The sequence below is a fragment of the Trachurus japonicus genome, chromosome 16, assembly GCF_045865225.1.
Source record: "Trachurus japonicus isolate A0001 chromosome 16, Traja_1.0".
Taxonomy (NCBI): domain Eukaryota; kingdom Metazoa; phylum Chordata; class Actinopteri; order Carangiformes; family Carangidae; genus Trachurus; species Trachurus japonicus.
Window position 1 is genome coordinate 22,321,468 of NC_140922.1, and position 18,218 is coordinate 22,339,685.

General features: G+C 37.4%; 1 protein-coding gene across 5 annotated transcripts in view; it reads right to left on the reverse strand.

Moving 5' to 3' along the window:
• The window catches only part of LOC146972395 (CUB and sushi domain-containing protein 3-like), a 223,172-nt gene that overhangs the window by 192,558 nt on the left and 12,396 nt on the right, over positions 1-18,218 (reverse strand). For all 5 annotated transcript variants that reach the window (XM_085802575.1, XM_085802573.1, XM_085802574.1 and 2 more), the window contains exon 2: positions 14,903-15,125. In XM_085802575.1, coding sequence (XP_085658701.1) covers positions 14,903-15,125 — 223 coding nt within the window. The remainder of the gene's footprint in view (positions 1-14,902; positions 15,126-18,218) is intronic.

An 18,218-nucleotide genomic window follows, 5' to 3' on the forward strand; every position in this document is an offset into this window, starting at 1 on the left:
AGAACAATCCATTTCTTAAAATTCATCCACAAGACTTTAGTTGTATCAAGACACAAAAAATTCTAGAGCATTTAAGATCCATCAACAGATACCATCTTTCTTTTTTGTTGTGACTACATTATCATTAAGGATTTTATATTGTAGTTGAAAATTTCTCAGGCAGAAACCAAAATAATACCTACAGTAGGTCTGTTAAACATCTGTCATACCACTATTTAAATCAGACAGGCCACCAGATGAAGTGTCCGATAGTAAATTTATATTCATGTTACTCAGAGATGTGTGCACTAAAATGCAGCAATGCAAAGATACAACTCTTCTCAACATAGCTCTCGCAAAAAATAATGACTGTTGAAAGACCTCAAACGTCACACCACCAGAGAATTTGTGCACTGCCACTGTTGTAGCATTTTTTTGTCTTATAAAACAAAACTGCTCTGTGAATTGTAATGCAATTTGTCCACCGATTATATACTGTGTACTATATAATCAAAACCCAAGCGAGAACCCTCTCCGTTGTTGGAGGGTGTTTGAGGGCTGGCAGCTGCATTGTAACAGACTGCTTCATTACTGCATTTCAAATTAGGTGCAGATCCAAACAAATCCATTTACTTTCACGACGTCGTAAACAAGATGTGTTGCTGACCATTCCTCAGCGGCAGTTGCTGATGTTCTATCGACCTTTCACTGCTGTAAGCCGGGAAGGGTGGCATGAATAGAACTTGTGCACAAAACTGAATGTTTCCTCTTCCATTGCTGTCTCGTTTTTTCTTGTTATTTTCCTTTGCAGGTTTGGGGGTTGTTTGTGTGACTGAACCTCTACTTGACAATAAGTCTAGTGATTAGTGTCTGTAGTAGGCCAAGTGTTGAAAAACTGAAAGAATATGATGCTTTATTTACAGCTTTAATATAGTTTCAAAATAACCACTGTGCACTGTGCTGGTATTTGCTGTAAATAATTATGCATTGTCACAGGTAGCACTGCAGTCAATTGCCACATGATGCAATTTTGAGTGCATTTATGAGGAAAAAAACTTGAAATGTGACCTTCTTAAAAGCTTAATCACACACAAGAGTATCGTATTCAATTTGCATGTGACCATGGTTAATTAAAAATGAGGGCAAGCTCTGCACAAAAGTTTCTGTTGGAGTGGTGGAACAAAACAAATACAGGGGAGGGAGGCAGCCCACAAACTATTCTTGTCACTTTTTATAATTTAATTTATTATTTTTTGACTTTGACATTTGGTTAGGCAATATCCAAGCTGGTTACAATCTAAGAATTGAATCAGACAGTGCAGAAACAGAGAACATCAGGCCAGTGCAAAAACTGTTGCAGCTGAAATCCTATAGAAACGCTTCTCTGTGCACATGGACAGAAAAAAAAGAGAATTTTCTTATACTTGGTGGATTTTCCAGTCCCCATGAAAATTTCAGGTGTGGACAAGTTAGTTTGGTCAGATTTTTTCGTTCTGCGCTTCTGTTCAGAAAAGTCACATTAAAAAAGACAAGTGTGTGTCCCTGGCGTTTCCCTCTGGCCAGCTGCTTTGCCAAGCAACAAACAAGTACTCAACCTTTCTTTCTCAACAAACTGCGACTCAGTGCCATTCCAACGGAAAAGCGGGAAATTCAGTGGTTCACGGTGTCATTTCCCTGTAGGAAATATACATTTTCAATGAAAGATAGTTTGATATCAAGCTGGGTAGTGTTTAGAATTGCTAGATTTCCCCAAGTTGGGGAGCGGTGGAACCATGGGGAAACTAATTATTGGCTGAGCTGAATAGAAAGGAGCAGAACAATCAGTGGCGGTAGAGAACATGCTCACACCGAGGTTGCTGGCACCCATCAGGGATGAGTGCAATGCAGTTACATAATGACACTAAAAAGATTTGACCTGAAATGGTTACTGAAGAAGTGGGACAAATGAATAGTGGATAAGTTTGTCCATGGATCAAAAAGTTCAGACAACTCTTCACTTTGTGTGGCTGGCAGCTCTGACAATGAAGACAGAGTGCACAGCAGAGACAAAAAAAAATATGTGCTGCTATGGCAGAAATACAGGAGAAGATGTAAAAAATAATAATAGATGTTGTGTTTATGGCAACATATACTGTATGGGCTTGATACACCAAAGTTGTAGGTATTTTCACATGTCTGAAAGCAAGGTTGTGGGAAAAAGCTGAGCTCTGCCAAACTGAAACTCAGAACCACATTTTAACCCTCATCACAATAAATCCTTTCTTAGACTGCTGCACTATTGCCATCATATCAAAAAAACAGCAAGGAAATAAGGATGTGAGATTGTTAGTGTAAGTCTACATTAAGGGAGGACATATATTAGGAAGGATAGGAGGTGGCAGACTAAACAAAGTTGGTCTGCACTCCCACAATTGATTCTGATTCAAAACGTTCATGCCCTGAGTCCTAATGGTCAGGATATGTACGAATATTTAAAACCTAATTAAAAATGAGAGCAATGAATATCTTAAAGACAGACAAGGCAATGTGTGGCTGCCTAAAAGGACAATAGGCCTATCATACCATTTATAAAAAGGAGCCACCTAACATTTTGACAGCAAATTCTCAATCAGTTTTTAACAAAGAAGCACACTCTGACTGGAGCACTCATTGAAAGGGGGACAAGGAGATCTCCATCATCTAGTATTCATTTTTGGCTGTTGCTTTGGCAACAGGAGCATCAGGTGAATGGTTGGAAAATGTCATTAACAAATAAACACCATGGGGCCTGCTGCGTCCTCCAACAAAGGGAGCTTGTGACTTACATATCAGACACAAGTCTACAAACTAAATCCCACTTCCATTTAGATTCTGCAAAAAAGACGTGTTAAATACCGGATTATGCCCTAATCTGACTTTGGGAGGTAGGCCAGCCTCACTAGGGAACTTTCATTCTACAAAGTAGAAATACAGCAGTTTAAGGCATCAAAGTCAAGATTAACATGCAACGAGAAATACATACAAATTTTTAAAAAGAAGAGGAACTATCTCTTCTATCTAATTCATTCAGTAGTGTTAAATTTATCGTACAGTTTGTTCTATGTCACTCCAAAAACAATTTTTTACAAAGAACATTCACAGACAGGGGTTATGGCTGTATCTGGGCTAAATGTGATGACAAAACCACAGTTTGAAGCCAAAAATGTCTAAATAGTACAGCCACTGTGTGTTGGTGTTGAAAAGGAATGGTTTTACAAGTACAAAAGTCTTTGTTTGGATTAAATTAAATAATAATTGGATGCAGAAATTTCTAATCCAGAGAAAACAAGGTCATCCACTGTAAATAATGCAGTCTCATTCTTAGCCAGTCAGTTACATTGTTTGTTTTGGCCTGTGATGGTGACAGCTGGTACATTAGAGGTCACAGAGTTGGAACAAAATTGCTTGCATGAAAATTATTTGATGGATTTGATCAAAGCATATACAAAAACAAAAACATTTGTGAAGTCGCAATGTCACAGTGTGAAGTATTTATGATTCCTTCAGGCATGAGTAACATAGAACTTTTATAAATTTGATCAAAGCCTATTCATAAAAAGGAAAGTCATAGTAAATTAAATGTTACGCAGCTCTACAAGCACAAATTAAGTGCTACAAACGTGCGCTACATCTCTATTAGACCCCAACAGGTCAATCAGAAATGCCAGCGTGGGTCTAGAGATGCCTGGAGTCTAAGCAGCACCTGCACTTACAGGATCAAAGCAACACAAGTGGCAGCAGAATGACTGTACCGTACATGTGCCTGGGAACAGAGTGCAAATGATCGTCTGGACAGATGCACCCTTTCCCTCCACCTGAAGACACTACATCAGCCCTGAAGGTAGCTGTCAGACATTCCTGCCATCTGATTAGTGTGTCACAGTAGTGGCGTGCAATAGAGAGAGGGAAGAGAGAGACAGGAATGATGTACCTCGATTTGTCTGGCTCGCTGTCTCTCTACCTCCATCTGTCTTTCCCTCTGTGTTGCACTAGTTCTTCCTGTCACAAAAGCTCTTCACTCTTGTTCTGTTTCTGTTGCACCAGGTTGCTCATATTCACTGTTACTTTTCCTGTCTTGCTGCTTCACCCTTTGTAGGATCGCTCTGCCTCTTTGTATCTCTTTGTTTGTTTCTGCCCACCTTCCCCCTGTTGCCACACTGCTCTTAGCCTCTTTGTAGCTCCTGTGACACAACAAGAAAGCAACAAAACAAAGAGGGGAGGAGACCTTCAATGTTGTGACTGCTCTTACCAAGTGAGCGAAAATTAAAGTGAAGCGCTCGCCTTTATTTTATTGTTAGACACAGAGCAAAATTCTGTGAGGCCTGTTACTTACCAAGGTGAATAATGGCCTTACTGTTGGTATTTCACAACAAAGGAAAAAAACAATGGGGGATGATTAATAGACTTATTTTGCAGTGACATGTCTTAACTCTTTAAAGCAGACATAGATTCTGACATTTCCATTTAATAACTGCAGTAATAAAGGTGAAATCATCCTATCAGTTCATTCTTGCTTCTTCTCTGTCTAATAAAACGAAGAATAAAAATAAACCTAAGATAGCTTTAAAATTAATTACTTGAGTCTCAAAGGACGTGTATGGAAAAAGTCTGGTGAATGAACACAAAGTTATTAGTTAATGTCATTTTTTCTCCATCTATAATGTGCCACTCATGATTTAGTTACAGCACGGTCAGTATCCCATTGTCATTTCCTACAGTATCATGCAAATGCTGAAAATTCCCCAGATCTGAATAGGCTTGGTGCCTAATGCAAAAACAAAACTAGGATAAATATGAGCCTTCATTTACCTCAAAAACTGTAATTTGCTCACAGATGTGCTCACAAAAATGTCATTAAAGAATACACAACTCTTTATTTCCTCACCATTTATGTAATTTGTGTGGTGTTCCGGTATTTGGGTGAAAAGAAGACTAAACCTATATTTGATTTAGGTCATCCAGGTTGACTGTAACAAAAAGGCTAGAGCAGACAAATAACAAAACACTGCACAGCCATGAATGGTGCTTTCATTTCACAAAAGCCTTGTGTTACTTATTTGGAACGTGATTTTTATCAAACAGGAGAGTTGTAGCCCATGAAAAATTATTTATTTGTATGTAGCACTGTATTGTAAAAATCCTTAACCCTCTTGCTGTGTCAAACAACACAACTTGGACGGGCAATTGTCTTTCATCATGTGGCAGCTGCAAAATAACCTTCTTTCTTTAGTATCCGACTATAGAGTAGCCAGCAGCGGAATATTCCTGCACTGCACTTCCACTGTCTGCACTCTGTTCTCTGTGTAGGAATAGACAATGCAGACCTAACCACTTGACACTATAGTGGCACCACTTGTTCCAGGACTAGTACTGTTCAGGCTCAAGGATTTTATCACAGGGCTTAACAAGAGGATGGCAATATATGAAACCCAGAGGTTAAGAGTCACAGAAGAGCATTCTACCACCAAAAAGTCTGCATGATACCTGAAAACTGATTCAGGGGTTTCAGAGTGGTAAAATATGTAACATAAATGTCAGGATGAGTCGAGTTGACATCTCTGTTATTTCTGTGCTAATGTCAGCTCTTCAAAAGAAAAAAAAAACTGCTATGATTCATGCATGCAATGTCACCTATAAGGTGGTTGCTCCACTGGAGGCATAACACGCAGTGCTTTCATACTTACGCTGCGTGAACCAGACAATTTGAATTATGATCTTAGCAGGACACTTAACAAATTTGAATTTTATTTGAACAAGTTAAAAGAATAATTGGAAATTGAAAAACTATACATTAAAGTAAATCAATGTTTAGACTAGACTACATCAATTATATCCACCTGGCATGGATCACTGGGACTTGCTTATTAGTAAATTGTGACTCAAAAGTGACAGAGGTTTTAGTAGGAGCTTTGGCTCATCCCCTATGAAAAATGTTTGATGTCTTGAATTGGTATCAAATTCTCAAACTACTGTTCTGCAGTGGTTTAAAGCTCAACTCTAGACAGACTAACTATACATAGGCTATATATGTATTTTTCTAAATTTGACCTTCAATGTGACATTTGCATTCACGTTTGACAACAGATCTGCGCACAGTGAGATTCTGGCATACTTTGAAAGCAAAGCTGCAGGAGAAAAGGATAATTACTTGCCATGCCTTCGCTTGTGACCTTTTTACACATTTTGCGGCTGCTTAAAAACAACATAGAATTTTGGTAATTGAAGACAAGGAGAACAACCAGAAAGAACGCAGCAGCAGAGAGAGATTTTGATATTTCTGACAGATAATAGGACAAGAGTCTATATATACAGTATATGTATATATATATATATATATATATATATATATATATATATATATATATATATATATATATATATATATATCAAATACCTCAAAGACCTCTTACAGAACACTACATGAACACAAGATTGCAGGCAAGTAGAAACTGACACATTTCTAACAGTGGTTGACAAAAATAAATACTACACTTATACAGTACATGAAGAGAAAGGGTTTTGTTACATGTACGTGGTAGAAAGTGGAATTTATACATGTACATGACCTCGTACAGTGCATACCATAAAGGTTCAGTCCTCACCGAAGTGGCTCTCAAGGCTCTTTGCTACATGTTCCTATCTCTCTCACTTTGCTGTCTTTCTCTCTCTCACTGTGGCTGAATCTGAATTAAGGGAGAAAAAACCCAACAAATAACTTTGGACAGAATTACAAAGAACAATCTTAATGTTATTTGGAAAGCACAACTTAAAGCAACATACGGACCTGTTCCAGTAATTTTTAAGATTCAAATTTAACCTTGCACTATGTTTTTTTTTCATTTACCTTTCATGTTTCAGTGTCTTGGGTTTAGCTGGAAAACTGCTTTGTCATTCTGTATGTTTGATATTCAGGAGACAAACACAAAATAATTCAACATCTAAACAGAAATTTCTGACTTATTTGCTAGGCAAGTCAAACATGTCAAGCAAGGGTTTAATAAACCATGTCAAACAATGCTTCTCAGTAAGATTTAAGGAGTGCTGTGCAGTGTTCTGTAGTGTTGCAAACCTGTTCCCTCTGGTCTACTTTCTTTAATTATGGAAGAACACATAGACATGTACAGTAGGTTACCAGAAACCTTACCCTTACCCTAACAGTGCTCAACACCCCTGAAATATTATGTCATTACAGTATGTTTTGTTCTAAATGTCCTTATTGAAACTTTGAAACATGTGCCAGCAGAAGTTACAAAGTTTGAGGTTATGGCTTTAAAACGACCAAGAGGAACCAACTAATTAATTTTTGAAGTGCTTTGTTATGAGTTCCAGGTGGATCGTGCAAAGAAGCCATAAGCAGGACTTCCAAGCTCAGTATGAACTTGAGGGATATGGAGCATAAAACTATCATTAGTCCTGGTGTAATGTGGTCCAGTGGACCAAACATTAAAGCAATATATGAAGGCAAATCTCAAAAAAAAAAACCTTGTAAATAAACAAATATGTATGCAAATCATGCCTCTCAGACAGACCACCCAGACTCTTTGTGCAAGATACAATGATGCGCACAACAAGCATCACCAGTAATGAAATGAGAGCAGGATGGTTTCCAGAGGCTGTATGTCTGTAGAAGATGTCACCATCAGCTAAATCTGATGAAAAAGTTGCCTCAAGAGGTTTTTATACAATGCATTAGGGAGGATTTATAGAAAAAGCCAATACTTTTCCTCAATTTACTCACCAAGTTCAACACTTTTTGTTGATTTTTTTTATGAGTAACGTCTCATCAATTCAGTTGCCAAGGTATTTGTGTACCATGACTTTTTCCAATATTGGATGCAGCTTAGTGGTGAGGATGAGATTATTCAAATCAATATTTCTGGCTCTAGAAACACAAATTGAAAGTTGTCATAATTTAAAACTAAATGTGAGAGATTAAAATTTCCATAGACTTATTTTAGCTAATCAGAGGCAAGGTTAAGCATGAAGAAATACCAAGATGCCACCAGACAGTGGTAGCCATGACGAAAGCTAGGGTCATAAAGTCTCCATTGGTTTATCTTTACAATTAAAAACAACAGCAGCAGTTACTTCTGTAAAGTTATAACACAGTGCAAAACCAAAAACTACTAAAAAATGTTACCAAAATCAATACAAGCAGATGATTCCCTACGTTAACCAATGTCAAACTTTCACTTTGGCTGTGCCTTAAAGTACCAGAAGAGCCTTGTTCTCAATTTCATGGCAACAGCATTTAGGTCAGAGATGAGTTGACCTTGAAGCTCCACCATTAAAACATGATTCTGCTTGTCACAGTAGTTGTATAATGACAGCAGCAAAAACATCACCATAATGAGGTCATTTTGTGCCAGGAACAGTGGAATGAAAGACTTTATTACCCTAACTCTCCTTCCGTCGTCTACCATCCTCCGCGTATAATTTCGGCACAATAATGAGTACTTCCAACCAATCATTCTCAGGTATGAGGGGATTTAACATAATGCAAGAGCAGCGCAGAGTGAGAGGAATGAGGAGAAAAAACTTCAGAGCAAAGAGAGTACATAGATCAATAGTGAAACACACCAAACAGGTCCATAACAGGGATATCGATTCTTTTTCATGTTAAAAATTCATTGTTGCGTTCATCATGCTCCCTTCTGAATTTATGCCTTAATTAATTAATAGCATTAATAAATTAAAGGCCTCTTTAATCTCTATCAAGGTTTCTATTTATAATTACCAAGGGTGAGAGAGTGAAGAGAAGGACAGGAAAGGTTTGCCTATCATTATATTCACCTTTTTAATCATCCTAGCCGAAATAACACCTGAGCAAACTTCACATCAACATGCATTCAGTGGAAGGAAAGAAAAATATGAGAAAAAATAAAATAAAACAGAAAATAAAACAACTTCAGGTGTTGCCTTTCGGAAATTTGCATCTTTCAGAACAAGATGCTGCAGGAGAAGGTGAGAAAAGTTTGTGACTAACTAAAAAATAAGAAAGGCTTTGTTTTTCTTTTGAGTTTTAGTTTTGGAGTGAATTAATTGTCTAAAAGAAGGGATTCTACATGCGTGCATTCAGGGCCCTAGAGGCACAGCAAAGACTGTCATGGAATTATTATTTTCTGGCACCATACATAGTGCCATGCTGGGAGGAAATCCACCAATTGGAATAAAACAAAAGTGTGACTAAAATACAAAGACGGCGTTGCTAGATGTGTGGGTTGAATCTGGAAAAACCCATCAGATCTGAGCCATTTGTTATTGTCTCGTATCAAGAACAAGACGTGCTTTGCCTACTTCTCTCTGAATGGCAGGATTAGTTCCGTGTGAATTCAAAAAGTGGAACCAAAATATTTTATCAAGTCTCTTGTTTTGCCAGTTGTTAACCCTACTTGAGTCAGCCTAATGACTTGACAAAACGCACATCTTTTAAAATGGGAAATATGTCTTGAATAGCTATGCACTGATTATAACTTTCTTGCCCAATTACAATACTCATTAATCTTAATCAGACCTTTCTATTCCAATTTTAATGACTTCAATCATTTTGCAAGTTTTCTTTGATGGACAACTGTATGCTAAAATAAAACACTGACTTTTTATAAAGAAATAACGAAGTGAAGGGTCTCTCTCAAAAAAAAACAAAAAAAAAACACTGCTTCCAAGTGAATAGCTGTAAAACTCTTCACTTCTCCAGTAATGCCAGCGGTGTAGACACCGCAGCAGCAGTTCAGTGAAGTAGCAATCATGCATGGCTGAGGTGAGTTGCAGTAACAGGATTGCATTAGTTTAAGCTTTTTCCTCTCTGGAGCTTTATGCCACCACGACCATCAGCTCCTCTTCTTAAGCGAGATGCCACAGAACTAGCTGACCTCCATTTACAAACAATATGTCAAAATGAGGACGGATGACCATGCTTAATCATAAGTCCTCTAAGATCTTTTTTTGTAAGGCTTGTTTCATATCAGCAGTTTTTTTTTTTTTTGCGTCAAAGTAGCTCTAACCCACACTTCTAATCTTGTTCCATTGATCATACACCTGTTTGATAACTCCTGACTCCAATTAGCTTTTGTTAATGCCATTTGCCTGAGGGTTCGCATACTTTTTTCAGCCAACCCAGTGAATGTTTGAGTGCTGTTTTCAATATGAACAAGAACAATATAATGTTTGTGTATTATTAATTTAAAGAGATTACTTGTAATTTTCACTTGGATAAATATCTGATCATATTTTAAGCCAAACTGATACATGAAATAAGCTATTTCTGAAGGATTCGCTAACTGTAGCACAGCAAATCCATAATTTATTATAATAAATAAATAAATAAAATAAGTAAAGCTTCACGCAAAATATATTGTTATGACATAATCATTACTAATTTCATCTGAGGTAATATGTACTGCTCTGGAAAACAGTTAAATCCACTGAACACCAGTTTACACAATATGTGAATTTTCTTACTTCTGCCATTTTGAAAAATATTCCTCTCCTACAACATGCATATTAAACCATCCAGCCCCACTTATTATACATTGTCATATTATATCATATCAACGTTGTTGCTTCAATAAAGATGTGAATATACTTATATTTTATGAGATATGTGGTGAAAGAAAATGGTTAACATAATGGTTACGGTTCAGTTAGGACTGAAAATGAATGGCAATCTAATCTCAAAGACAAAATGAGGTACATTTCAGGGAAGCACTGGCTACTTTTGCATTGTAACAGTCAGCTTTAACTATTGAACACAAAATGGCTGTCTGTCTTAGGATAATTTAACAGGTGGTGAACAACAGAGCAAGACAAGAGGAGCCTCACCTGAAAGATGACCTTGAGTTTACCTCATCTGAAGCCTGCCAGACAATAGGCTACATGTAGCTACTTCTAAAAGCATACCTGCCAACATCTGTTAAAAAAATGGACAAACCCTGCTCTGCAATTACTTTCATCTCGAGGTAATTGCACTAAAATCTAACTTTTATATTTCACAACATATTTCAAAACAAGTGTCACTGAATGCGCCTGCAACTTTAACTGGCCAATTAATGTCCAATAAGTGAACTCTTTTACAAAGACACAACAACAACATTGGCTACTAGTGCTTTCACAATGCCAACTAATCAAACTGTGAAATACCACAATATTATAAATGACTTTGTAATTCAACGAAACTCCAATAGAGTAGCAATGAATGCATTCAAAGACAGTTATTTTATGGTCTGTTATTTTGTTATCATCCCTACACACATAATAGATACATCTATACACCTAGCCTACTTGTAGCTTAAAGCAATCCAATGTTTTAGGCATGCTATAAAGCTAATAGCATGATGATCATCATAAATCATATAGGCTAGCCTATGCATTCATTTCCTCTGACAAAAGAACTTTTTTTAAGGCAGATGTTACACAGGTGTGTCTAATAACATGAATTATGACTCTGGTGCATTAAGGTGTCAAAGAAAATAAATGTCAGATAACCAGAGTGCAAGATGTCAGGGCGCTGGAATAAATTAAATTACGGTAAGTGACTTTTTTTCATATTCTGCAGCATGAAGCGTGTGTAGTTACAGTAAGTGCGGAGATACCGTGAAATACATAACAAAACATAAAGCAAAATTACCTTAAGTCACAAGAGGCAGCTATGATGTTAATCTGTCCTCCATGTTGGTGTCCATGTTGTGTACGGAGAGACGGAGACTCGGTGCTCACCTTTTTCATATTAGCTAACTAGCCAAACCTAGCAAACTAGCAAACTAGCAAACTTTATCTAGCAAAATAGCTACACTAACAAATAAAGAAAAAAAGACACGGGGATAAAGTAGCCTAAATAATAAACTACAGAAAGCATCGACTAAAGACGATTACGAATGATACCGGTCCTCACGTCCACTTCCACTTCTGCCCTTAGCACACGCACACCTGCATGAAAAGTTTGTTTCAGTTGACGACTGGTGCTGCATTCAGGAGTAATGGGAAATTCTGGTTTACGAGCCACCTGTGTGTGTTCACACGTTGCTGTCCTGCTGCTACAGTAAGTGCCAGCTCTCTTTCTATATTGAGTTTGCTTTTGTTTTGCATAATAATGGCCATCAGTGATAGAAAGGATTTATATTACAAATATGATTTTTTGACTATTTAGTTTAAAGACAGAAAGGGAAAAAGGGAGAGACATAGCCCACACTGGAAAACTGCTGCTCTTCATCAATGTTTGACCTTGTTGATGTAAAGAAAAACCTTCAAGGCAAAATTATAGAAGTGATTGGGGAACCATCAAATCATTCTAAGACTTCAGAGAGGGCTAAACCTAGGTTATCTGCATTTAAATGTGATGTTGCTCTTCTTGTCCACCTCTGTAGAAAAGGTTAACTCAACCCTCTCATTGTGAAGTCAAAAAGAAAAAACAACAAAAAGAAAAGAAGCATACCCTAAATTGCTATAATGTTGCAACAAGTGAAGCTAAAGTTGCAGACCATCTGATGGCAATGGACTTCACATGGCAATATTTAGCAGTTTTAGATATTAGGAATAGCATACTTTCATAATATTTACAGCAGCTTAGATATTAGGAAAAGCCTACTTTAGTAACAGTCCAGCTTTAATAATCATGGCTTGCCACCTAATTCTAGCCTGCATTGGCTTTCTACTGTGACTCTCTCGTAAGTTGCCCCCAATTTAAAGTCAGCAGTTTTGGCAGAACCCAAAGTGATATGTTTCTCTTTATGGCAAAGCCCATTTCTCACTCTTGTTAGTTATTGATCAAGTCTGAGATTTATAGAATCATGAAATAACATTAAGTAATGTCCACAGTATGAATACCATTTCCCAGATTAAAGAGGAACTCTTTGCTAAGATTTGATAGTGTCATTCAAAGTTACTATTGGCACTGAAGTAAAAGTTCTGCTTCTGCGTCATTGGTACTTATATTTAACAGCCAATATGTTTATCTCAGCATAGAAAACAACTACAGCATGTGATGTCTGCCATAACTCACTGTTGTTGTTTTGATGGCATTAAATTTAAATTACTAGTATTCAAATCTCCTCTGCTTATAAAGCATGGGTTTAAATGTGTTGTGAGGAAGCTCAATATTTGGCTTTGGTTCATTGTAGTCTGCATAGCGATGGAAGAAATCTCTTTATAATAGCTCATAGACATCAAAAGCTGGAATATTTTTAAGTATTGGTAGTTTTTTTTTAACCACATTTGTAGTTATATATGTGATATCAACTAGTGTGGCATCAGCCAGCATGGCGACAAACCTTTCATAATCCTGACCTTGAAAACAGCATTATGCAACATAATCTTTTAAGTATCTAAAGTGATTCAGTCGCTAAAGTATCAACAATGATTCAGCTCTTGAATTATTCTCCTTCATTACCACATTTGCTATACAGTACATCCTCCATTGTATTAGCCTGCCCTGAACTCAGTCCATTTCCACTGAAGTTGAGCCACATAAATAGGCGAGAAAAAAAGATCATGTTGGCACTCTATTCATGTACATTTCACAGAGAAACAGTGAACCTTCTTTTCACCTATCACAGCGCTTGCTTGAGAATACAAGTGAATTTGGCTTGATTGTGAAACCCTGATTATTTTCTCTTCTTTGAAATCCAGACACAAAACGATTCTTTGAAGCAGATTCTTTACTTTGGAAAGGTAAGAGATTCAATATCCAAAGTCTGCTGCAGCTCAAATTCTTTCTGAATTAGACATATACTATGTCCTTTTTTTTTTTATTGCCAAACAACAAAAATATTTCTATATAAGGATTTCTGTAGGCAAGTCAATAATGATTTGCTCATGGCCTTAAGCCTATTTGCAATGCTCACGTTGGTGATAGCACACTTACAGTAATACAAAGCATCAAATGTTATATTAATTAAAAATCCTTGACAAGTAGCCTAAACCTCCCACCAAAAAAACAAAGCATTGAGAATGGTGAACAGTGAGGAGAACGGGGTGTCTTTGATATTTCTCTCTCTTTACATGTATGCGTGTTAGTATGCCCTTCCCTAAAAATATCTTTCATTTAGCTTCAGTAAAAGCCTCTCCAGCACAGGACTGTCATCTCAACATGACTAAATTATTGAATTGTTTTTAACCATAGTATGTGAATTTAATACCAAAATCAAACGCAAGGTTTTGAGCCAAATAATTAGTTGAGAGAGAGAAAACAATAATAAACAGGAAGAGGAAAATTGTACCACAGCACTTGAATGTCAGGCTATTGTGAGAATGTAGAAAGCACCCTGAGTAAACAATTATTTGGCCATTCATTGATTAACATGAAAAAAGCTAAATCTTTGTGTTTGATGTTTTTTTTTCTTCCTCTGTGTCCTGTGGTTAAGAATTAAAATAAAGGGTTGGCAGTTACTGAGTTGACAGCCAGAGAAGCCAACACTGCATTCTCATTCAGAAATTAAGGCTATGCTTAGAGCTCTCAGATCAATGGTTTTCTTTGCAATCAGAGGACACGACAGCATACAGATTTAAAATTACACTGATACAACACATGGCAAGAAATATGTATACATATAGCCTCTGTTTTGATCTTGCTGTACAAGAAATGTCTTTGCATTTGTCCCTCATGAATGAAACACTTTTTAAAACCTTTTTTCTTCAGAAAATGTAAAACCTCAGAACTTTTTTTTTCTGAACACAATTCAACTCAACACATGAAACCATGTCAGTAAAGCTATGACACACTACAATCCTCACACCCTGCTGCTGACACCTCACTGACAAGAATAAACAGTCTTTGTCATGTGTACATTAAAAATGAACTTTCCGTCAGAAGTGATCACTGAAGGCTTTCCTCCCTCACATCTTTCAGTCCCTGCCTGCCGGCCATCAAACACGGCCTTCAAGGTGCGTGGCTTCAGGGCAGCAGCCTTACCTCGTCCTGAAGTTAGCCGGGTGTGGATGCCCGTCATACAAAGATAAAAAGTCATATTCCTCCTCCACAGCGAAAGATTGAAAAACTATATGAATCCTGTTTCCCTCCTCAGCGACAATCACCCAGGTACAGTTTGCTCCATTTGGATATCCATAAGGAAACCCGGGGCTTTCTAACGTCCCATTTCTGCCTTTTAAAGTGCCTCCACAAGTATGGATGAAACCTGAAGAAGAGAAGAGAAGAGAAAAGAAACACCAATCATTATCAGATACATACAAAAGAACTTTCTTTGTAGTTGAGTTGTTTATAAAGTAAAATGTTCTACAACATATAGAAGAAAAGAAGTACATAGTCCTCCTTACACAAACTGTGTTTAATTGGCCTGCTGCTAGCATCAAAACAGCAATGAATAACCTGAATGCCTTGAAAACTGTTTTTTTTTTTCACTTGGCCAGTACAGTTGCTATTCCAAGTAACACTTTTATTGTAACAACTGCATGCACCGTGTAGAGTTCAGGTGCAATATTTCTTCAACTGAGAACAAATTGTTTGGAAAATCCACATTGTTCTCAGCTGGCACAAGCTGTGAGGGGAATCTGGCAACCCGCTGAATAAGAAACAAGTTTTGTTTCCATTTATGTTTTCAGTTCACCTTTCAAATTAAAAAAAAAGAGAATAGGCTGTAACACCTACTGCTGTAATAATGGAAGAGGAATACATAATTGAGGATTTTGTGATGTTTTTCAGTGTTTCAGACTGAACAAAGCGCTTGTGATGCATTATTGCTGCCCAATTCTTTGCAGTGGGTCAGAAAGCCCCAGAGACAAGCAATAAGCAAGCTCTGCCAATTTGATGCCACAAGCCTTTAACATTATGTTTCACAGCCCACACAAGATATATCTTTGCACCTTGGTGCATTGACTCACTAAAAATCAATACCCTTGACTTATTAGGTTAACCTGTTACCAGTCATCCCCATTTTTGTGCAAAAGCTGGAAATCATGTTCACAAAATAAAAAGGTCAGTCAAAATCTTGGTGTCCTTTGAAAGGTAAATTTTATAAACAAAAGGTCAGAATGAGTACGACGGATGCTGAGCCAAAGTTACAGAAGCACAAGCACAGTGCATTCTTTTTGCTTTATTTGGCATTAAAATGGAAATATATGGCATGTAGTTGTACATTTTATGTGGAAAACACATTGCCCCAAGTCTTGACCAGTTCTGTGTCAACAGCAGTTGCAGTGACATGGGGACCATAAAATTCATTGCACAGGGAAATTGTGAGGTTAAGAGCATTCAAACAACGTATATTTTGTCAAGGTTGCCTTAGGACTGAGTCGAGTACATACAGTACACACCTAACCCATCCCATGGGTGGGATGGTGTATTTAAGTACCATCATTGTCAGATGAGAATAATTTCATTGCTTGGCTAACCTCTGTGGTGTTAATGTGAATGATCACTCCACACTGCACTTTTTCACACCCATTCTTCCACACTTCCACTTCCAGCTCACTCCTACAGTCACACAATGTATTAGCATGTTGCTGCACACACTGTGTCACCGTGCACATCTGAAGAGACTGCTATTTTATTTGAGGCCATCTTGAATGTCGTCTAATGAAATGCAAACTTAATTAAGATGCATGGTTTACTCCTACAATTTACTCCTGGAGTAATTAGCTTTTCACACTCTGTAGGTAAAGTGCGTGTTTTGCACAGTGATGGCCATACACATGCACTGGAGAATGAGAGAAAAAAAAAAAGCAAAACCCATGGATCTTGGCAGCTTGGCAACTCAAATGGCCTCTAACTAGACAGCCAATGGTAATTTTTTCCCCCCAATAATATGTCTGCCTTCTTACAAAATGATGTGAGCAAATAGTCACTATCTTAAACTGTGGCACAAACTGACAATTAATTTCCCTGTTGTCAAGCTGTTTCATTTCATTAATTTTGGACAAACCCTAGCAGCTGTTTACATTTCACAAAACAACAGCTCTGTGATCAGAAATACCATTATCAGCTGAACATTCTTGTACAATGTGTATATCTTCCAACACCCTCAGAATATGATATTCACAGGTGTCCCTGACCTTATATTACATCTCCACTTGACCATAACTGTCCAGTTCACTCCTTCTCCATCTGCGTCATAAAGTGGCTTGGCCTTCTTTTATAGATACAGCTATGTCAGTACTCCCAGTTCTAATGTTGTCTTGTGATACGTTGCTGTTCTAAATGCAGTGGGAAAAATTCCCACCAAGGTTTGTTGCATGTCTAAGTTGGAATTATTTCCACCACCACTGAGCAAACAGGGTAATCACGGCAAATTTGCAGCATTGATGCACCGCCTACAGGGTCAACATGATCCCACCTGTAACCCAGTGCATTGTTGCTGCTTTCAAGTGCTTTTGGGAATACCATAATAGCCCTCTGCAAGGGTAAAAAAACATGAACACAATGGATAACGTGTGGGTTTTCGTTGACAGATGAATAACTGCAGTCTGATAGCTTGTTTGTATATTATTCTTCCATGTTTCTAGTTGCACTGATCATGGAGCTAAAGTTGTCATTCATGAAATAATGTCAGGCCTACCCATTGCATCTACATTGTCTTTGTTTTTACAAAGATGCTACCAAGCAATAAGACTGTGTACATGTGAAACATTTTAAAAGTCAGAGTTGATGAAAAAGGCATGAAAACAGAATAGTTCACAGCCACATGACCTTTTAAAACCGCCTTGAACAAGAATTTTGAGAAAGCCTTGTCCGCTGCTGAAGGTGAACCCACCTGTAGGCGTGTTGTTGTAGTTTCAGTTTAAACTTAATTCACTTTAGTCAAAGCAGCAGGAGCAGATAATAATGAGGGCAGAAATGCATAACGTTACGCTATTTGAATACTGATGCTCAGTTTCAGTCTTTTATTCATCTTGGAGTCACCTCTTCTGTTCTTATGAACTTAATTATGAAAAGATTTAGCTAAATTAAAATTTTACCTGGTCATTCTCTAAAGGATGACACAGCTGTATTAAGAAATGGGTGGGGGGTAACAAAGACACTAAAAATAATCTGATGCTCAGCAACCTTTTGCGATACTGATTTTAGTCTAAGACAATAGATCAAAAGGTTTATCAGATGATGCCACCATGACTATCATCGCCTGATCTTAGGAAACAGAAAGAATAGAGTAGACAGTTATGAGTTATGAACTTTGAAAGATGTCATAACAAGAGGTCAAGGAGGGTCTAATAAAAGATGGTATTCAGTTGCATTATGGGAAAGTATAGATTATACTTTTTTGATACCTGACCCA